Here is a 21,561-nt window from a genome sequence, read left to right on the forward strand (position 1 = left end):
GCTATTGGCTATTCAGCTTTTGATTAGAACAATCAGGTGCCTTAGATAGGCAAGGTAAGACAGCGACACATCTTCACATAGTTAGACAAATGCAGAACATCTTCACATAGTTAGACAAATGCAGAACATCTTTGCATAGTTAGACAAATGCAATACATCTTCACATAGACAAATGCAGAACATCTTTGCATAGTTAGACAAATATTCTGCTACAGTTTACATTTCTAGATTTCCCAGTCAGCTGTTGTTTTTGAGTTTTTTCTTGTCAGTTATCATAAAATTATGAAACCTCATTTAACATCTAGGAGTCTACTCCACGGTGGAAAGGGAAGGGACCCTGAAGTTCACAGAGAATTTCATAGGTTCATTGACATGAGTGCAGCTAACTTACCTGGGAGCCGGGTTGGCAGGAAAAGCGTTGTTTTTCATACAAACTTGGCTGCACCTGTTTTATAAACAGGACACTCGGCAAGCACTCTTCTTGGAAGGTAATCAGAGAATTGACTGTTAGGCTCTGAAGATAAATATATTAACACGTACAAATTTCTGCCATGTGAGTCAGCTTAGCACTTCTAAGTCTGAGACTGACCTAGAAACATCTCATTCTTCTTCCTTTTTTTTTTTTTTCTTTTTTGGTTTTTCAAGACAGAGTTTCTCTGTAGCTTTGGAGTCTGTCCTGGAAACTAGCTCTGTAGACCAGGCTGGCCTTGAACTCACAGAGACCCGCCTGCTTCTGCTCCAGAGTGCTGGGATTAAAGGCGTGCACCACCACTGCCTGGCTCAAATGGTGTTATTCTTATTGGAATTTCAATACTACAAAAAAAATCCAAATTTCATGTATGCTGTGCAAACTTTACCAAACCTAGCTTTGGTGTTGATTTTACTGATGTAGGACTATAAAACACATGATAATGTATTATCAAACTGGAGATTTTTACTTTGTAGTTGCATCATAATTTCATAACATTTTAACAGTGTTCACACATTTTATCATTGGTAGTTTTGCCTGATCCTGATGCATAGCAGGGGAGCTACAGGCAGCAAGATATTAAACCTTCCAAAAGCTGCATGGAGGAGTTTAAAAGGTCTCAATAAGAAGAACTGATATATATTTGAGGGGATAGACATATTTAGCCTCACCTCAACATTACTTAACATATCCAGGTATTGAAATGTGACATAACACCCATCACTGTGTATAGGTCTACATTTTTATCTATCAGTTAAAATCATATCCGAAAGAGGAAGTGCGAGCTGGAGGGAGGTTCAATCCAGTGGTGGAGTTTTGCATAGCATTTTTAAAATGCTGCGTTTGATAGACACTACAACAAGAAATAACAACAGTACTAAAGCAAACAAAAATGACTGACTGTAGGCAGCAGTGGTGGCGGGGGAGGCCTGTCCTGTCCTGTCCTGTCCGGGCTGTTCCTACAGTGTGGGGCCAAAGAGACGCCTCTGGACATCAGTTCCCCAAAGACTTTGGTTATGGTGAGGAGGAGGAAAAGGAGAAAGCAGAGGTGAGGGAAAAATGACTATAATCATCTATAAATAAAAATAAACGAGTCATTAAGACATTCTGTGTGAGGATAATATTAATGGGATTAATAATTGTATTATGTAATTGTTCTCGTTTAAGGTCAAGTTCATAATATCGTATTCTAAGTGATGGCCTCTAATTGACATACTTTCTTTACAGGTTATGAAAAGACGCCAGTGAAGACAATATCCGCGGGAGGTACATTTTTCCTTATGTAAAAATTAGTAGCATTTATCTAAGACAGCTGGATATTCCGTTTTTATAGACCACTGTTGTGTGTTGACTTTGAATCTGTGCGGCATCAGAGACAATGTTTCCTCTGGTGGATACAGTGAAAACTTAGACATTGCAGACACTGTTCAGTAGGGAGGCTCCATGGGCTGTGAGTTTGGCATCACAGGCTCTCTAGACCCTTTGTTCTCAACCCAATGGGTGGGGACTCCCTTGTGGGAGGTCGAACAACCCTTGCACAGGGGTGATCCTGCGCATCAGATGTCTGCATTACAATTCGTAACAATAGCAAAATTGCAGTTATGACGTAACAACAAGATAATTTTACGGTTGGGGTCACCACAACAGGCGGAGCTGTATTAAAGGGTCGCAGCAGGAAGATTGAGAACCACTGGTCTAGAGCCACACAGGCTGTTTTAACAACATGCAGACAGCGAGTTAGCTCTTGATTGTCTCATTTTAGTTCTCCAGTCCACTGGGGATTTTTTTTTTTGAGACAGGGTTTCTCTGTGTAGCTTTGGAGCCTGTCCTGGAACTCACTCTGTAGACCAGGCTGGCCTCGAACTCACAGAGATCCGCCTGCCTTGAAAGAACAAAACAAGCAAACAAATGAAATAAACTCAATCACAATTTGTATAACAAATAAAAGTGATTATTTATAATTTAAAAACATATCCCTTCAAATATTGAATTGATATTGGTAACAATGTTCAGTAGTCCAGTTAAGTAAGGTCGTAGTTATTTTTTTTTAAATGTTTATTTATTTATTTTGTATACAATATTCTGTCTGTGTGTATGCCTGCAGGTCAGAGGAGGGCACCAGATCTCATTCCAGATGGTTGTGAGCCACCATGTGGTTGCTGGGAATTGAACTCAGGACCTTTGGAAGAGCAGGCAATGCTTTTAACCTCTGAGCCATCTCTCCAGCCCGGTCGTAGTTATTTTTAACACTTAAGAAAACAGTATATTTATAAAATGAGTTTGTCTACAAGTGAAAGAAGATTTAATTTTTTAATTTTTTTATATTTTACATACCAACCCCAGTTTTCCTTCCCTCCTCTTTTCCCACCTCCCCCTCATCTCCCTACCCCAATCCACTCCTCAGACTGGGTAAGGCCTCCCTTGGGGAGTCAACAAAGTCTGGTATACCAAGTTGAGGCAGCACCAAGCCTCTACCCCCTATATCAAGGCTAAGCAAAGTATCCCACCATAGGGAATGGGCTCCAAAAAAGCCAGTTCATATACCTGGGAAAAGTGCTGACTCCACTGCCAGCCCTGCCCCCACAAGATCAAGCCACACAACTGTCACCCACGTTCAGAGGGCCTAGTTTAGTCCCATGCAGGTTCCCCAGCTGTCAGTCTAGAGTCTGTGAGCTCCCACTAGCTCAGGTCAGCTGTCTCTGTGGTTTTCCCCACCATGGTCTTGAGCCCCTTGTTCATATGATCCTTCCTCCCTCCCTTCAACTGGACTCCAGAAGCTCAGCCCAGTGCTTGGCTGCGGGTCTCTGCATCTGCTTCCATCAGTTACTGGATGTAGGTTCTATGATGACAATTAGGGCAGTCACTAATCTGATTACAGGGGAAGGCCAGCCCAGGCACCCTCTCTACTATTGCTAGGAGTTTTAGCTGGGGTCATCTGTATGGATTCCCAGGAATTTCCCTAGCACCAAGTTTCTCCCTAACCCCATAATGGTTCCCTCTATCGAGGAGATATCTGTTTGAAGATATATATATATATACATATATATATACATATATATATGTATATATATATATTTGTGAGCAGAAGTAACAACGTTGAAATACTAAGATTTCTTTTAAAACCTAGAATTAGAGAAAAATTAAATGTCAGGAAATGTTTACTGTATGAGTAGAATGTAAAAATAGATTTTGGAATTCAAGAAACATTTTAAGTATTAAATATGAAAAAGATTAGCGCTGTGAACATACGAATGTTAGAAGTGTTTCATTGCTACAGATACTCTCTAGTAAAAGTCCCATCAAATTGAAGTTGATATGCTTCCTAGCATTGAAGCAGGACAAATCAATTCCCAGGTTCAATGATAATGACACTATTAGAAGATATCAAAAGCAAATCAAAAGGTAATGAAGATTTAGGCCCGTCCCTAGGAGGAAAGCTCAGTCTCAAGCAATCCATGGTGTGTGGGCGTGCAGAGACATTGGCATTATATTTCTGCGGCAAGGAAAGATGCTGCATGGCTTGCGCCAATATTCTTACTCAGCCATAACTGAGTACCGTTTACCACAGAGTGCATGCAGTTCCAGGAATATGGAGAATTACCTTATTTATAATCCTGTTTTATTTTTAATTTTGATTTGTAGACCTAGGAATTATTTTATATGTGTACATTCTCAACTTTCTCCTAAAATAAATTCATGTAGTTTGATGGGGGTCTCAGAAAAAAAGTTTCCAGATAGAATTTATTAATAATGATCATTAGGTTAAATTATATTATAATTTTTGCTTTTAATATGCAACGTATCTTATTAATTCATTTTATACATAAAATTTGTATACTTAAGATTACTTAAAATTTCACAAAAAGTTATATCCTAAAATAATCAAAATGAAAATTGAATATATGTGTTTTTCCCCTTAAAACATTAAAATTTACAAAAGCCGTTTTTCCTGTTTTGTATACATGACACAATTACATATCACAGTGAGGACAGGAATATGACAGGAAATGATTACACAACACTAACCATCGAAGAAACAAATCCAGACTCAATGTCATTTCATTACTGTTAAATCCAAACAGCGACCAGAGAAAACAGCACGGATGCTCCTCATCACAATTTTAAGTTAGGAATAGAGATACTGTTTCGTCTAGCGATCAGCACCACCACTCAGTTCGTATTGAGGAGAAGGCACTCATAGGTTGCACCTCCCATTCACTGAAGTCATATTCTGCGAGAATTATATGGAATGAACTGAAGGTTCAGTCTGCAGATGAAGGGAGTGTCATATTCCACACGGTGTGGAATTAAAGAAGGAAATCTTGTAACTTGCAACAATATGGCTGGATTTGGTGAGCATCATGCTGAATCCAATACACAGTATGGAGCCTTGGAAGGGTGATCTAAGAGTAGACGTGGTGTTGTTGTTGCCAAGACTGTGTGTGGGAGAGGTGACCACACAGTCACTGCATGGGAGGGAACATCTAAACGATCTACCGTACAGCGTGGACTACAATTGGGAGGGAACATCTAAACGATCTACCGTACAGCGTGGACTACAATTGGGAGGGAACATCTAAAGGATCTACCGTATAGCGTGGACTATAGTTGGGAGGGAACATCTAAAGGATCTACCGTATAGCGTGGACTATAGTTGGGAGGGAACATCTAAAGGATCTACCGTATAGCGTGGACTACAGTTAAAAGTCATCTATTTAACTCTTGTGACAGCTGAGTGAGTGCATGTTCCTTGTGTTCTCAGTCTAAACATGTTACGGCCATGTGGAGTGATCCATTAATTATCCAGATTTAATCACTCCATAATGTATATGCTTGAAGCTATCATTTTTGTACACAAAAGATTCACTTAAATTTGAAAAAGGAAACAACATAAAAATTTCTTTTTTTATTGTTTATATTGAGCTATACATTTTTCTTTGCTCCCCTCCCTTTCTCCCCTCTCCCCTTCTGCCCTCTTCTGTGACCCCCCCCCACTCCCAATTTACTTAGGAGATCTTGCCTTTTTTCTCCTTCCTAAGTACATCCATGTATGTTTCTCTTAGTGTCCTCTTTGTTGTCTAGGTTCTCTGGGGTTGAGGACTGTAGGTTGGTTTGATGTGGGATGTCCTCTATATGTGTTGTTTTTGTTGGATAATGAATAAAGCTGTTTGGCCAATGGCTTAGCAGAGTAAAGTCAGGAGGGAAATCCTAACAGATATATATATATATATATATATATATATATATATATATATATAGAGAGAGAGAGAGAGAGAGAGAGAGAGAGAGTAGGCAAAGTTAAGGAGATGCCATGTAGCTGCCAAAGGAGGCAGATGCCATGTAGTTGCCCAAGAAGCAAGAGGTAACAGATCACGAGTCTCATAGTAAAATGTAAAACAACAGAAATGGGTTAATTTAAGATATAAGAGCTAGGTAGGAACACGCCTAAGCTGTCATCCAGTGTTGTATTAATATAGTTTCTGCAGAAAATGAACAATCAGTCTCTGTTTACACTGGTTTTCTTTGCTTTATATCTAAAAGCCACTTATGAGTGAGTACATATGATATTTGTCTTTCTGGATCTGGACTACCTCACTCAATATGTTTTTTTCTAGATCCATTCATTTGCCTGGAAATTTCAAGATGTTATTATTATTTTTTTTTTTGCTGCTGAGTAGTACTTTGTTGTATAAATGTACCACATTTTCTTATCCATTGTTTGGTTGAGGGACATCTAGATTGTTTCCAGGTTCTAGCTATGACAAATAATGCTGCTATGAACATAGTTGAGCCCATATCCTTGTGGTATGATTGAACATCCTTTGGGTATATACCCAAAAGTGGTATTGCTGGGTTTTGAGGTGGATTGTTTCCTAATTTTCTGAGGAATTACATACTGATATCCAAAGCGGCTGCACAAGTTTGCACTCCCACCAGCAATGTAGGAGTGTTCCATTTACCCCTCATTTTCTTCAGCATAAACTATCATCAGTGTTTTTGATCTTGGCCATTCTTACATGTGTAAGATGGAATTTCAGAGTTGTTTTGATTTGTATTTGATAGCTGAGGATGTTGACCATTTCCTTAAGTGTCTTTCAGCCATTTGAGATCCGACCCCTTTTATTGGATTATTTGTTCTTTTGTTGTCAAGTTTCTTGAATTCTTTGTATATTTTGGAGATCAGACCTCTGTCTGATGTGGGGTTGGTGAAGATCTTTTCCCAATCTATAGGCTGTCGTTTTGTCTTGTTGACCGTGTCCTTTGCTTTACAGAAACTTCTCAGTTTCAGGAAGTCCCATTTATTAATTCTCTCAGTGTCTGTACTGCTGGGGTTATATTTAGGAAGCGGTCTCCTGTGCCAGTGTGTTCAAGTGTACTTCTCACTTTCTCTTCTATGAGGTTCAGTGTGGTTGGTTTCATACAACATAAGAATTTCACCAACATTTACTTTAAGAGACAACAAGAAACCAAGTTAACTTCTAATTTACATGTTGAGAAGTTATAGAAAACAGATTTTTATTCTTTACTAAAATGATATTTTAATAAGAACTTTTATTTTTTATATTTTATTTATTTATTATGTATACAATATTCTGTGTGTTTGCCTGCAGGCCAGAAGAGGGCATCAGATCTCATTTTTAGATGGTTGTGAGCCACCATGTGGTTGCTGGGAATTGAACTCAGGACCTTTGGAAGAGCAGGCAATGCTCTTAACCACTGAGCCATCTCTCCAGCCCTAATAAGAACTTTTAAATTGGGGATTCTTCTTCAGCTCTCCACTGCTGTGGCTCTCGCTGACATTAATGAGTGCATGCTCTTGTTTCATTTCTTCTATTTATTGAGATTATAGTATAACCACACCTTTACCTCCTTCCAAACCTTCCCATATAGCCTTCCTTGGTCTGCCTCAAATTCATGGCTGTTATTTTCATTAATTGCTGATATATACATATATCAGTCATGTTGGTGAGACTTTGAGTATAGCCTTCTGTCTTTCCTATGAGGCACAATCTCATAGCAAACTCTAGCAATGATATATATATATGATTGTGTGTATGTGTGTGTGTATGTGTGTGTGTGTCTGTGTTCCTAAATATATAATATATGTTTCCAAATACATAATATATATTCATAAATGCATAAGTACAATCTAATCAATTTGTATAATGTAACACACATATGTATGTACATATATACATATATACACGCATATGTTTCCAGGGCCTGCCGTTTGGCACCGGATAACTAATCGGTGTGCTCTTTCCTAGAGTCTGCTTCTCACACTTTCAGTTGCCTACAGTTCTTTGTGTAGGGATGAGCACTCATGGCCCTCCCCCAGATCATATTTAGCACGACTGTTGTGATTGTACTATTTAGCTCATGTTGGTGAGAGTTTATCGGTGTGGCTTTCCTAGGAGACACAATCTTATAGCAAACCCTCTACTTCCTTGGGTCTTACATCCATTCTGTCCACCCTTCCAGAGTGATCCCTTAGCCTTAGGTGTAGGAATTGTGTTGTGGATGTGTCAGTAGAGATTGATCTTCATAAGTATGCATTTGGATTAGGTGTGGTTTTCTGTAATGATCTCCTGCTGCAAAGAGAAGTTTCTTTGACCCAGGGTGAGGATGACACTTATCTGGGAATACTGAGAATGTAGTTCGGGATTATGCTGACTTAGTACAGTGGTGGTGGTTATAGGTTCTCTAAACCCATGACTTCACTATCCCTGGGTAGCTGGCTAGGTCTCTGGAATCAGGCATGGTTTCTCTTTCTTTAGTGGGCTCTGGAGTATCTTAAAGTTATAGAGCTATTGGTCACTGTCAAGATATGTGTGCCTCTACTGTACTCTTAGGGTCACTGTGTCATTCCGGTCATTTTTGTTTATAGTTGTTATAGCTCGGTAGAACTGTTGGTCACCTCTCTCCCTTGAAGCTTGAACTAGCCCTCAGGGAGGAGACTTTCAGGCCACTTCCAGCTTAGGGGACTCTGGGCTCTGTGCCTGAAGTACATGGAATACACACTCTTTAGATAGTAGAGCACTTGTGAACACCGACTTCCTGATATAAAAAAAGACATGGAAGGGTATCATAGTTCATTTTATTACCAGAAATATATTTATAGGAGAAATTGGAGGAACTGGAACTTTGTCCAATATATTCAAGTGCAGTATGACTTTTGAGCATAATACATTTGAAAATGAACTCGATTCTCTTCACAGTATGCATGTAGACAGAGATTGTAATGTAGGTCACAATATTGCAGCTTTTGTGACAGCTGTGTCTAGCCTGTTTTGGAGCATGATCAAAGGAAGGCTGTCAGACTTTGCAAAAGTCCTTCTAATCCCTGAACATGTATTTCCTTTCTGCCTCTACATTGTTGGTCCAGCCCAATGCTTGGAAGAAGAAGAAAAGAGAGGGTGGGGAGGGAGGGAGAGACCCAACAGTGGAGGCTGACATACTGAGCACAGATATTAATTCCAGCATAAGAATTCAGGAACTTCTAAGAATAGCCAGGTCAACTTCTGTAGCCCTAAGATCCTTTCTAATGTTTAAAGCCTCTATAGCAGTCTTAAAGAACTAACACAGTACTCCATCCTCAGAGATTCCCAATACTTCCATCGACTTTTCTTTAATATCAGTGCATCAAACTTAATAGAAATTATTAAAGCAAAACTTACCATAATATTTTGTACTTCTAAAGCAAGGTCAGCATGTATCAACCCACCATCCTTTATTTTATTGGTTCATGAAAATGTTGATAATAATGCCCTGTAATCTCATAAAAGAAATTTAGAACTGAAATACCAGACAAAAAATATAAAAAATAGTTTCATCTTCCTTATTCCAAGTACCCAAAGGGTTAGATAATGGTTCAGTTTTAAATTAAGTCATTTTACTTATTTTTAATAAGATAACCATTACCTTCTGGTTTAACCTTTAACCTTTTAAAATTGGTTTTAAATTTATCTTCTAAATATGTTGATTATAAATTTTTTTAAAATAGCTAAATGATAATAACAAAAGAAGGATATTTCTTCCTGACGTATTTTGTCGTTTCTAGGGAAGCCGGATTTCTGTTTCCTGGAAGAGGATCCTGGAATCTGCCGAGGCCTCATTACTAGGTATTTTTACAACAACCAGTCAAAGCAGTGCGAACGATTCAAGTACGGTGGGTGCCTGGGCAACCAGAACAACTTCGAGACCTTGGACGCATGCCGGAGCACCTGTGAGGACACAGGTGAGCTCGCTTCTCGTCTCGGTTGGGGCCGCCTACAGGGTTCATCAGAGATGCGGACTCCGTGAGCATGTACCTGAATTCTGGCTAAGCTGCGTGAACAGAAACTAGCTCTAAAAGAGATTCCCAACAGTGTTAAAAAATAAATATAGATAATTAAGGCATCTCTACAGTTCCCCTAAACCCCATAACGTTCTCAGGTATGGTGGCTCACTGTCTCTCCGCAGAGGACTGCGGTCTGCACGCAGCACAACGGCAAGACTACTGAGATCTCTTATTCTTATGAAATATGAGGTTAATAATTACTCATACAATAATAAAGGGAAACCTTGTACATGGACTGTTGCAGGATTTTGGTCACTAGCTACATATTTACTAGAGGAAATCTTTTTTTTTTTTTTTTTTGGTTTTTTGAGACAGGGTTTCTCTGTGGTTTTGGAGCCTGTCCTGGAACTAGCTCTTGTAGACCAGGCTGGTCTCGAACTCACAAAGATCCGCCTGCCTCTGCCTCCCAAGTGCTGGGATTAAAGGCGTGCGCCACCATACTAGAGGAAATCTCAACTTGTGTATGTGTTTAAAATTCCTCGTTTGCTAATTTAGAACCGCAGGGGGACCAAATTGCAACAAGTCTGCTGTTCTTTTTATTTTATTGTTTTTTTTAAAAAGAAAACAAACCATCTTTTTTCATTTTACATACCAATCCCAGTTCCCACTCCCTCCCCTCCTGCCATTCCCTCCACTTGCCCCTCCTCACCCCTCATCCACTCTTCAGAGAGAATAAGGCACATTGCTTTGGGGAAGGTCCAAGGCCCTCCCTACTATATCCAGGCTGAGCAAGGTATCCATCTAGAGAATGGGCTCCCAAAAAGCCAATACAAGCAGTAGGGATAAATCCTGGTGCCACTGCCAGTAGCCCCCCAGTCTGCCCCAGCCATACAACTGTCACCCACATTCAGAGGATCTAGTTTGTTCATATTCTAGTTCCTTCTCTGTCTGGCTGGAGTTGGTGAGCTCCCACTAACTCAGGTAGACTGTTTCAGTGGGTGACCCCATCATGGTCTTGTCCTCTTTGCTCATATTCTTACTCTTCCCACTCTTCAGCTGGACTTTGGGAGCTCAGCCCAGTGCTCAGCTGCGGGTCTCTGCCTCTGTTTCCATCAGTTGCTGGATGAAGGTTCTATGGTGACATTTAAGATATTCAGCAATCTGACTACAGGGCAAGGCCATTTTGGGCACCTTCTCCTGGTACTAGAGAAATTCCCAGAAATCCATAAGGATGATCCCAGCTAAGACCCTAAGCAATAGAAGTCTGCTGTTCTTAAGCCAACAGTTGCATTTGCTTGTACATAAAGATACGAAATTCTATTTTCAGATTGTAATTTCTTGTGTTGTTTTTTTCCCAGTGAATGAGTTACCGATGGGCAACTATGTACCCGAGCGAAATACTGTAAATAAGACTTTGATTACCCAATCTACCAAATCGCCCGTCGGTTGGGGTAAGAATCTTTATTATTATTATAATTACTATTGTTATTATTTTTGGTTTTTCGAGACAGGGTTTCTCTGTGTAACAGTCCTGACTATCCTAGAATTCACTTTGTAGACCAGGCTGGCCTTGAACTCACTAAGATTCACCTCCCTCTGCCTTCTGAGTGCTGGGATTAAAGGTGTGTGCCACCACTGCCCTGTTTTTATTATTATTTTATAAGTATATTATGGTAACAATAGAAGTGGATGCATGTTAGCATTATCTTTTAAACAATAATGATTTTATTATTTGAGAGTATGTTAAAATACAGATATCTGATGAATTTAAGTCACTTAATTTCGTAAAGGTAATCATTTCCTTAATCTCTTTTAAAATGTGCTTTGAAGTTAGGCTTCTGTGTATTAACATGTAAAAATGTGTATATGATACATTCTTTGCTTGTTTTAATTTGGCCTCATTGCTTCGTTTGAATTTGTCAACGTTTTCTGTTAACTTTTTGCCTATCCTAGATTTTTAACAAACTGGCTTTTAAATACAAGACTTTCTGCCCATTGCAATTACAATCACAAGTTATCTATATTCATTCCACGGAATAGTCTATGCATTTTTTCCCCAACCAATATTCATTGGCCTGCTCATCTTCTTGTCTATGGACTCACTCCTGGATAGAAGCCTCCCTTCTCTGCTTTGACTCTGGCTACCCAGTCTGATCCATTCAGTGTGTCTATCACTTGATGCGCTCGCTCTGCTCAAGTTACTGTGCCACAAGGTTTTGAGTACGGTCATTTATCGCCTGCCTCTGTTCCAGCATTTGCCTCAATGGTAAGCATATGATAGGCGACTTACATGTTTTATTTATTAATCTTGTGATCCACAGTTACAAAAGAAGGAACCAATGGTGGTTGGAAGAGCGCTGATTGTACTTACCGGGTCTTTCTGAACACCTTCTGCCTTCATGTACTCACATTTCTTAGTTTTAGGGTTAGATAGCATTTTATGTATATCCTATTATGCATCACCTTTGGGTTTGCTTAATATTTAGATAGTATACTTGATGTTTTTATACTCATAATTAATAAAGTTTTGATATTAGCATTCACAACATAGTCTTTTTACTATGTCTAGCTTTAAACTTCTAACTAGGAAAGACTAATCATATTGGTTCTGGGTCTTTGGGGGTAGACGTGGCTGTTCTTGGAAAAAAATAAATTACTTTCCAAATTCTCACAGCCCACTTTGCCTCTGTACATCATCTCTTAACAGTGGCCTTGGGACTCCATCACCTTTATGATATTTTGAAAAAACTCATCTTTGGGTAGACTTCAAAAGCCTACTGCTAATCAATCTCCAGCACTTGGTCTCTGAATGAGAAAGCAAGCACCTAAGTACTGATCCAGGGCTATACTGCTTCATGCCAGCCTCCAGGTCAAGGGAGAATGACTAGATGTAAGAAAGAAGACCCTGTGGCCACTTGAAACTCTCTCCTGACTCTATTTAGCATATGACCTGGGGTCAAGCTCCACATACATAGAAAATGGTGGAAAAGAAATAAATACATATATAATTATATTTATACATGCACATACATATGTATATATATCATTGTCATTGGCCTTCTGGAGGAGGAATAATGTTGACAGAGAAGCTATTCGATAATCAAAGTGTCACTGCTGACGTGTTTATGTTAGAGATCCGCAAATCACTTTTATGTTCTCTTGGAAGATACTGATCACACGCAGAGGAATATTGCAGTCATCTAAAATTTCTGGGAAAACATCCCCCTACCAACTAGAGAATTACACATTTAAATGCATACCCCATGAATGCATACATCATGAGCTCTGTGGACAGTACTGTAAGCTTCATTTCATCAACAAGCACACACAATTTGAAGCAAGTGTGGTGGCCTTCAAATGTACGCTCACCGAGAAGCCTAGACTATATCTCATCCTACGTATTCCTGCATAGTAAAATCTGGTGGCTTGTGCGGACACCCCGGCGAGCTGGCTTTCCAGAAATAGACAGCGTTAGCAGAGCTCACACCGGGCCTTCTACTTCCTGGCAGGAGCGCTGGCACGGAGCAAGAATGTGGCGCTTCCTCTGCCAGAGTCGCAGCTGTCACCCTGCCTACCTGGCAGATCTCTTCACAGACAATTCTGAGTCTAAGCAAAGACCACGCTGTCCCAGACAGCACAGCCCTCCAGAGAGGTGTTTCTCAAATGCCAACAGAGACTCTTACTAGAGACGAAACGGACAGCTTTACTGGGTCAACCAAATTAGTTTAAATGACATTTGTACTAAATAAATCATAGAAATTTAAGTTTGTGACAATCGTAAGGTTACACCCAAAACTTAGTTGCATATTAATGCCGACCAGACTACTAACCAGCACTACTAATTTGTCAAGATTTCTTGTCTTTAAAACAGTAGGAAAATCCATATTGGAATACGAATTTTGTATTGACAGCCAAAAAGATAGACGAGGATTAAGAATTAGTTTAGAAATATCTGCGCTACTTTGTCTTAATTCTCCGAGTGTCGCCTTTCTCTGTCAAGCCTGGATGATCTCTGCAGAGATGAAGCCAGAAGCATCATTAAAGAGCCCCATGTCTACCTTTCGCAACACCACAGGGCTGCGCTCCCAGTTTTCAGTCACTGGTATGCATCTGATCACGGAGACATAAAGGCCTGGCTGTGGTCTGTGATTTCCAGAAAGAGGCCAGGTGGAATATGCCAACCTAATGATTCCTGCCTTCAGGTGTTGGAGAGCTATTTGGCTCAGCACTGCTGCCCAGGGCCAGTTTCCAGCCGCCTTATTAGGATTTTCTGTTTCAGTTCGGCACCTTTCCCTGTTCAGACTTGATGAACACCAATTCACACACGTGACGATGCACGGACACATTTGGGTCTCTTTGGCAATTGATGGGAAGAAGGGATTTGGGGGTTAGAAATAATGAAGCTTCACCAACTTTATCTGATCACATTACTGAAATATTTGCTCAGTTAGTCTAGAAGTATTTTCTACTTAGCTTTAGAGTGCTGTCTCGGGGTGGGCAAGGACACGTACTTTATGAGTGGAATTTGAACTTAATTTAAGTTCTGTAATTTCCCGACTTGTTTTGTATCCTTGGAAGAAAAAAAAAAGCAGGCAGCTTCTCGAAGCCTCTAGTTCTTTCTTAGCTACGTGTGGAATGCAGCAAGTCATAAAGTATTTAAAATCCTGCAGTATTTGTAAAACTCTTCATCCTGTGTTGTCATTAACAATAATGTTGACTTTTTTTGTCTTTTCTTTGTTTTTGTTTTTTTTCTGAGACAAGATTTCTCTGTAGCTTTGGTGCCTGGCCTCGAACTCACAGAGATCCGCCTGCCTCTGCCTCTCGAGTACTGGGGTTAAAGGCCTGCGCCACCACTGCCTGGCTAAGAATATTGATTTTTTTTTTTTCGTTTTTCGAGACAGGGTTTCTCTGTAACTTTGGTACCCATCCCAGAACTAGCTCTTGTAGTCCAGGCTGGCCTTGAACTCCCAGAGATCCGCCTGCCTCTGCCTCCCAGGAGTGCTGGTATTAAAGGCGTGCGCCACCATCGCCTGGCAGAATATTGATTTTTTTTTAAAGACTATCTTGGTGATGACAGTGCTGATCCAGATTCACCTAAGATATATAGACATAAAAGAAGGAGCTCAAAGATACCGGCTAGTGAACCTTTTATTATAGTTTTAGTACAACTAAGCTTGTAACCTTGAACTGAAGAATTTTAACTCATTATAGTTAATACACAGTACTTATAAAATCAAAGCATACTTAACTAAACAAAATTTCATCTTTTGTGTCTCTGGATTTGATTTGCGATCACTGGAGGCATTAAATACCTACCTGTCTGTCCACATTTATGACCCAAGATACAGAGTTACGCGTTTTCTAATTTAAGTGAAATTTATAAATTCGACTGCCTGGCTGATGGGAATTGTAATAGAACCTGGAAACGGAAGAATGAAAACATGATGGTGGTTTTGTTCTTTGGAGATGTAACTGGCAGGTAGGAGAAGGCTTCAGTGATGAGATCTTACGGGGTATGGCAGGAGAGGCTGAAATGTAAAACGTGGATACGGTGACATGTTTCACAGGGTAAACATGCTTGCTGCCGAGACCTCCCTGGGGAAGACCGCCTTTCTCCCTTGCAGACTTCTTCAGTTGCCTGTAGTTCTCTGTGCATATCCTAAATCTGCTTTTCCAATTTTACTCTCTACCATCCTGTTTGTTGTGTTCTGTTCTTTAGTTATTCCAGACTCTTCCAGATAGACTAGAAATATTCTGATTTGTGTGCTCTCACCCATATTCTACTGTTTCTCTGATTGTTAAAATCCCATTCTTCTATTAAAGCTAGCCAGCATATTAAAAAAATAGAGGTTAATAAACCGTCAGCTGCACAGACAAAGGTCTATGACACACGTTTTGGGTCAGCAATCATGATCTATATCTTTTCCTATACAGGGATCTCAATGTAATATTTTAAAATTTATTCTTGTTGTGTGTGTATGGGAGTTTTGAATGTGTGCATGCATGTCTTTGTATCTCGTGTGTGCATTGCCTGAGGCAGCCAGTATCAGTTCCTGGACTGGAAGTGCAGATAAATGGCCCAGTGAGTCCTCTGTAAGAGCTGCAGGTACTCTTAACTGTTGAGCCATCTCTGCAGCCTCTCTGCACACTATTTGAAGATGAAAATACTCATCCTTGTATGGTGGTACTAATTGTAAGTACATTTTTTCCAAACATACATTCCTTAATAAAATACTTAATTAAAAAAATGTTCCTGAAAATTTCATAATTGCCATTGTCTAAAGCCTTTTTGCTTTCTGGATTGCTAAGAAAAGTTCTTGAGTATAGATACCTTAATGAATTTTGAGTATGGATTAGCCAACCTCTGGATGAAAGCAAACAAATACCTACTTAGTTTCTCTCTTTCTTTTTTAATCTGCATAGGCTTTCCTGTCCAGGAAAGATTTCTTACAGTTTGTTTCTATGACCTTTCAGTGTCAAGTTTCCTGGCTGCACAACCTCTACATTTCACTCTCTACTAAGTGGCCTGTGCACACAGGGAAAGAAAAATAATCCTCAAGGGAATTTCTCGGCAGCCCTTGCCTGTTTTCCAATGCTGAAGGAAGTATCAGTTTCTGCTGGGTCAGTGACTGCCCGTCTGGTGAAGGGCTGTGTGCTTTCTCCAAGGCAGAGGAGATGGTGGCCGTTCTGTCCATCACCAGCCAGAGCATGTTCCAGTCTGCAGAATTTTATTTACCTGCTGAGGGAAGTGAATGAACTCTAGTCAACTATTTTTATTGTGTAACGTGAGCATTACAATTTAGGAATATTAAACACTGAAAACAGAGCAACAACAAAAGTTGGCCATAATCATATCATACAGGAAAAAAATCCACGTCAGTTTGTCAATAAATATTATTTAACTTGTAAAAAAAATTCATCATGGAGCAAATGACTAAATGACTGTAAGTATCTGCTGGAGGAGTCCAGACATATATAATAACCTCAACACAAACTTCTCTCTGTAGAACTTTAGCTTAGCAAACTTCTGAGCTTACATCCCCATAAAGCTATTTATGTAATCACTTATTGCATAACTTTAGTTTATGTGTTTAGAACATAACTTAGTACTTTGCCTGATAAATAATATATGTAATTTTTATTTTTACTTACATGGTTCTATATGTATGTATGTGTGCATGAATTTGGGATCTTGTCATGTAATACAAATTAGCATATTTTACTCAATTTAAGTTACAATTTTTTCAACATCTTAACATGATTGTAATTATGAGGAAGCCTATCACCAGTAGTAAACAATAATAGAGTCAGGTTTTCCGTATCAGTAGTACATAAAATAGTGCATGTGAAAGTCAAAGACAGTAGATCCTATGCAAGTGATGTTTAGTAGAATAGATGAACTATTATGCATATATTTAAAAGGATATATAATGGTATAAAATATAATTGTGAATTCACATGTTACTCAGAATAGTAATAATATGTAGAGTAGTATGTGAATATATGTATATACAACTGGTTTTAGAAAAAGCATTTACCAAATCATTGGTAGTAATTTAATTGGGGGAGGGCATTATGCAGATGCTTTGTTTCATATTTTTTATGTTTTGGTATTATTTAAATTTTAATAAACATTGTAATGAAATTGTTTCTCTTTACTACGACTTATAGGGAACAAAGGAATGACTTATTATTTAACCCCCCCCCCAAATCTCAGAAGAAAACAAGTTCATAGGCCATGAAGTAGTTCATAAATACTAGTTTGATTAATACAATGAGAACCTACACAGGAAAGTATTGTGGGAATAAGACATTTCAATAACATTTCCATGCATTAAGTTCAAAGTTCGCTCTATGAATTTCAAAGTAAATTTACATAAAACATTTTCCTTGAGAAACGGACCCTGTGCTGCCACCTTGTACTTTGGCAGTCCCACTGGTAATAATGAGAGAGAAAAGGGGGGTGGGTATACTGTCAAACCTTTCAGAAAGTCCTTGAGATGAAATCCACTCGACTTGCTATTGATGGCGGGATCAAGACAGAACGAACGCATCTTGCTACTAATGTCCCTTTGGAACACGAGCGGAAACCAGCCAGGTCAGTGTCTTTTTATCCTATCGTAAATTTCTGTCTCCAATCACAGTCTAGACAAAAGAAATCACATTGTGCAACTACTTCAAAATGTATCTTCTTTTATTGTAGATCTCAGTGTCTGGAATTAAAATAGATGAGTGTCTACCTATTGTCTAGAATATGTTTGTTAATTGAGCATAGGCAAACTTATTTTTTCATGAGGTACAAAACTATTCCATTTTTCTCACTTCTGGAAATGGAGATGCCAGTCAAGGACTCTAAACATTCTGCAGAAACTGTCTGCTTTATTTTACCTGTGATTTATGATAAAGCAAATGGTAGTCAGCATTAACATAATCTTAAAAACACTTCAGTATTGTCTGCAACTTATGTTCTGGGAAAACAAGCACCTTATTAAAAAAAAAAAGCCTCCCAAAATGAAGTGTTTTGATTATTTTAATACTTCACTATGCATAGTACAAAGTACTCGGAGATGAATTTCAAATTGTACTCCTGCCTGAAAATAGCATGCTTTTAGGATCAGGAACATGCTTGCTGTTGTGGTCAAAGGTCGATTGTATTCGATCTGTCTAGACAGGGTCTGGTATCAGGACTAATAAAATGAGATAAGTAAATAGCGGCCACTGTTCGTTCTTGGGCAGATGCCTTCGAGGGGAGCGAGTGTGTGATAGAAGAGGCGTGTGGTGTGCGTCTGCATGCTGACCTCTGCTCCCAGAGCTGTGCTAGACACTGATGCAGACGTCACTGTGCACAGGCAGCAGAAATGTGAAGTCTTGCATGGTTAAACCGGCAATGATGCTTTTTCTGATGCACCCGCGCTCCTAACTGTCTGCTTTCGTACGACCCTTGCCTTCTGCTGTATTAAACCTGTTTCCACTGGTTTCTGAGTTCATTGGCCATTAGTAAATATTTCTGCATTGTTAGATGTTCAAAGGCAGAGAGAGGCTAGAGCCCATGTGCCCATTATACCATTATACCTGTGTTAAATACACTATGATTTGTGTTACTCTAGAAATGCCTGTTCTGGTTCTAGTTTTCACCTGGGACGTAGGGCTTTTGATTTCTGGTAACATTCTTCCTTCTTACCTCCAGTCTAGGGGCAATAGTCAAATTAGCTTTTCTTCACCTTGAAATATGTTTGATTTTGATTATGAAGCTAAACTTTCATTAGACCATACACTAAGTGGAAGAGGAGTTACTCTCAGAGAATGAAAATTTCTCTCTGTCCTGACATAAGGAGCCTTAGAGTGGGCATTGCTATTAAAACACAGTAATTAACATTTGTAAAGAAAGGTACAGTTATAGATATGGGTACATTAACAGGCATTATTGCAACTTACTGTGGACTGACATGTCTTGTAGAGAACACACCAAAGTGAAAGTAATTTATGCTTTACATATCCTCTCTATATAATTTGTTATAAAAATATGTGGTGCCTCCTGGGAAAAACCATAAAACAAGTAGCAAATTCCTGTTTCTCAGTTTCATTCAATTGCTTCCAGTCTGCCACTGTTTCTGAGCCTGGTTGGTGGCTTTGGAAGTCAAGGAGACAAAGGAGGTGAGGTTGCTGACTATTCACATCTAAACCTGGGAGTGATGAAACAACACAGGAGACCCACTGGAGGTACTGGACGATAGGAGGACCCCCTGCAACATGTCTCTCCCACCTTTAGAATTACCGTCTTCAACAGAAAGTGCTAGCGTGCGATGGAAACTTTACAACCCATTCTTGGCACATGATCTTAGCCCAGGTTTATCATGGGGCACACTCATGTTCAAAGATGCAGATATAACATATAAGATAATAGTCTAGACACTATGAACGCTACTTTAAAGATGCTAAGGGTTTTTTCAAAAGCAGCGTTTATATGTTTAGCCAAAGACCTAAATGAAACTAAATATTCTTTATGTGAGTGTAAATCTCACATTTTGCACGTTACCTTTGTAAATTCTTCCTTATATATTATTCTATCATCCCCAGTGCCTCTCTGATTTCCCAGGTTCTTACTCGGTATGCCAGTGATGTCCAGACATTCTGATTTCCACTCATGTCTAGAAGGCAGGAGATGATAAAAATGTGTTTCTCGAATGAAGCTGTTTCTGATGGGTTGCTTCATTTCAGCTGTCTTCTTCCCTGAACTTTCCATCCAGGGTTTGTGTGCCAAAAGATTGCTGCTTGCTTTCCGCACAACCCGCTTGCCTCTGTCGGCCTCTGGATGCTTCTGCCCACAAACATTGATCAAGTCTTCCTCTGTATGTGCTGTATGACACCCACCATCTGCCGAAGTCACTCAAGTTCTCCTCCACAGCCCATCACCGTCCAACACCTCGCTTGCAGCCTTCGCTTACGACCGCCAGACATGGCTGGACAGTTGAAAAGTACCAGCTTGCCCTGCTTGAAAGAAATCACCAAAGGAATTTTAAAAATGTTACTAGGCTCCAATTATTTTTCACATTAGAGTTATTATTATCACTCTTATTGTCATTTTTACTCTAGTTGCCTGTTCTTGGTTTTTGAATGTTTGCTGGTCCTATTGACAGATGATAAGTATCTACTCCAAACCAGTGACTTACTTTACTATGTAAATATGGAAAAGTTATTTGATGTATACTAATTTAGATGCATTTGTAAATATATAGCTAAGGTTTCAGAAGGTAAATCGTTGAGTAGAACTTGTTTTGATTGGGTATAAGTAATTTGTTCATATAAACACTAACCGTAAGCCTTCATTTTTTCAAATGCGCTCTGTTTTGTTCATTGGAGAAAGACCATGGTATTATGGACATCTCAATTTGTTTACGCATATTCCTGTCATTGAAACTCTTGGGTTTTGCTTTGCATTCATCTTTGTCGAATCCTGCTTTATTCAGAAGACATGCCGTAAAACTGATCTGCAAGGGTTACTTAATAAGAAGGCCCAGATTCACAATGCAGAGAGCTTACCAAATTTTCTTGATTCTTAAAATTTCAATTTTAAGATTTAAATTTAAAATTAAACTTTCAATTGTTTATTCATTCCTCCATTCACTTATTTATCTATCCTCCTATCCATCTGTTTATTTCTAGAATACCACGGCCCTTCATGGTGTCTTAGTCCAGCAGACAGTGGATTGTGTAAAGACAGTGAGAAGAGATTCTACTACAATTCAGTCCTTGGGAAATGTCGCCCATTTAAGTACACCGGATGCGGGGGAAATAACAATAATTTTACTACCAAGAAAGACTGTGTGAGGGCCTGTAAAAAAGGTATGAAAGACATTCTTCCCATTAAATGGCTAATATTTGGAATGATAATTATGCTGAAATTATGAAATGCTTTGTCTTACAAAATAACAAATATTTCCTTATAAGGAATAATATAATTTCTTAGCCAATATTTGCTTTCCTACCAACTAAACTTAGATAATCCTAATAGGTATGGTAGCTATAATTATTCTCCATATGTATTACAGGTCAATTATCAATTTCAAATAGATTGAAAATTTTAAGTTTTTATTTTTAAAAGATTTTTATTTATATGTGTGTGTGTGTGTGTGTGTGTGCATCTGGATATGGGAATGCTACTGTGTGTGCAGGTGTTTGCAGAGTCTAAATAGGACGTCGGATTCTGAGAACTAAAGGTGTGGGTGTTTAAAGTAGTGTTGGGAATTGAAGCCAGTCCCATGCAAGAACAGGGCACACTCTTAGTGTCGGAGCCACTTCTCAGCCCGATTTT

The 21,561-nt window shown here is 39.1% G+C and overlaps 1 protein-coding gene across 4 annotated transcripts in view; it reads left to right on the forward strand.

Moving 5' to 3' along the window:
- The window catches only part of Tfpi (tissue factor pathway inhibitor), a 43,672-nt gene that overhangs the window by 21,113 nt on the left and 998 nt on the right, over positions 1–21,561 (forward strand). For 3 of the 4 annotated variants that reach the window (XM_057755719.1, XM_057755718.1, XM_057755720.1), the window contains 4 exons: positions 1,697–1,735; positions 9,531–9,707; positions 11,108–11,200; positions 20,913–21,092. In XM_057755719.1, the coding sequence (XP_057611702.1) occupies positions 1,697–1,735; positions 9,531–9,707; positions 11,108–11,200; positions 20,913–21,092 (489 nt within the window). Of the gene's footprint in view, positions 1–1,696; positions 1,736–9,530; positions 9,708–11,107; positions 11,201–12,070; positions 12,214–20,912; positions 21,093–21,561 lie in introns of those variants that run through there. The other variant, XM_057755721.1, reaches the window with a different exon arrangement.

This window comes from Chionomys nivalis, chromosome 22 (genome assembly GCF_950005125.1).
Source record: "Chionomys nivalis chromosome 22, mChiNiv1.1, whole genome shotgun sequence".
Taxonomy (NCBI): domain Eukaryota; kingdom Metazoa; phylum Chordata; class Mammalia; order Rodentia; family Cricetidae; genus Chionomys; species Chionomys nivalis.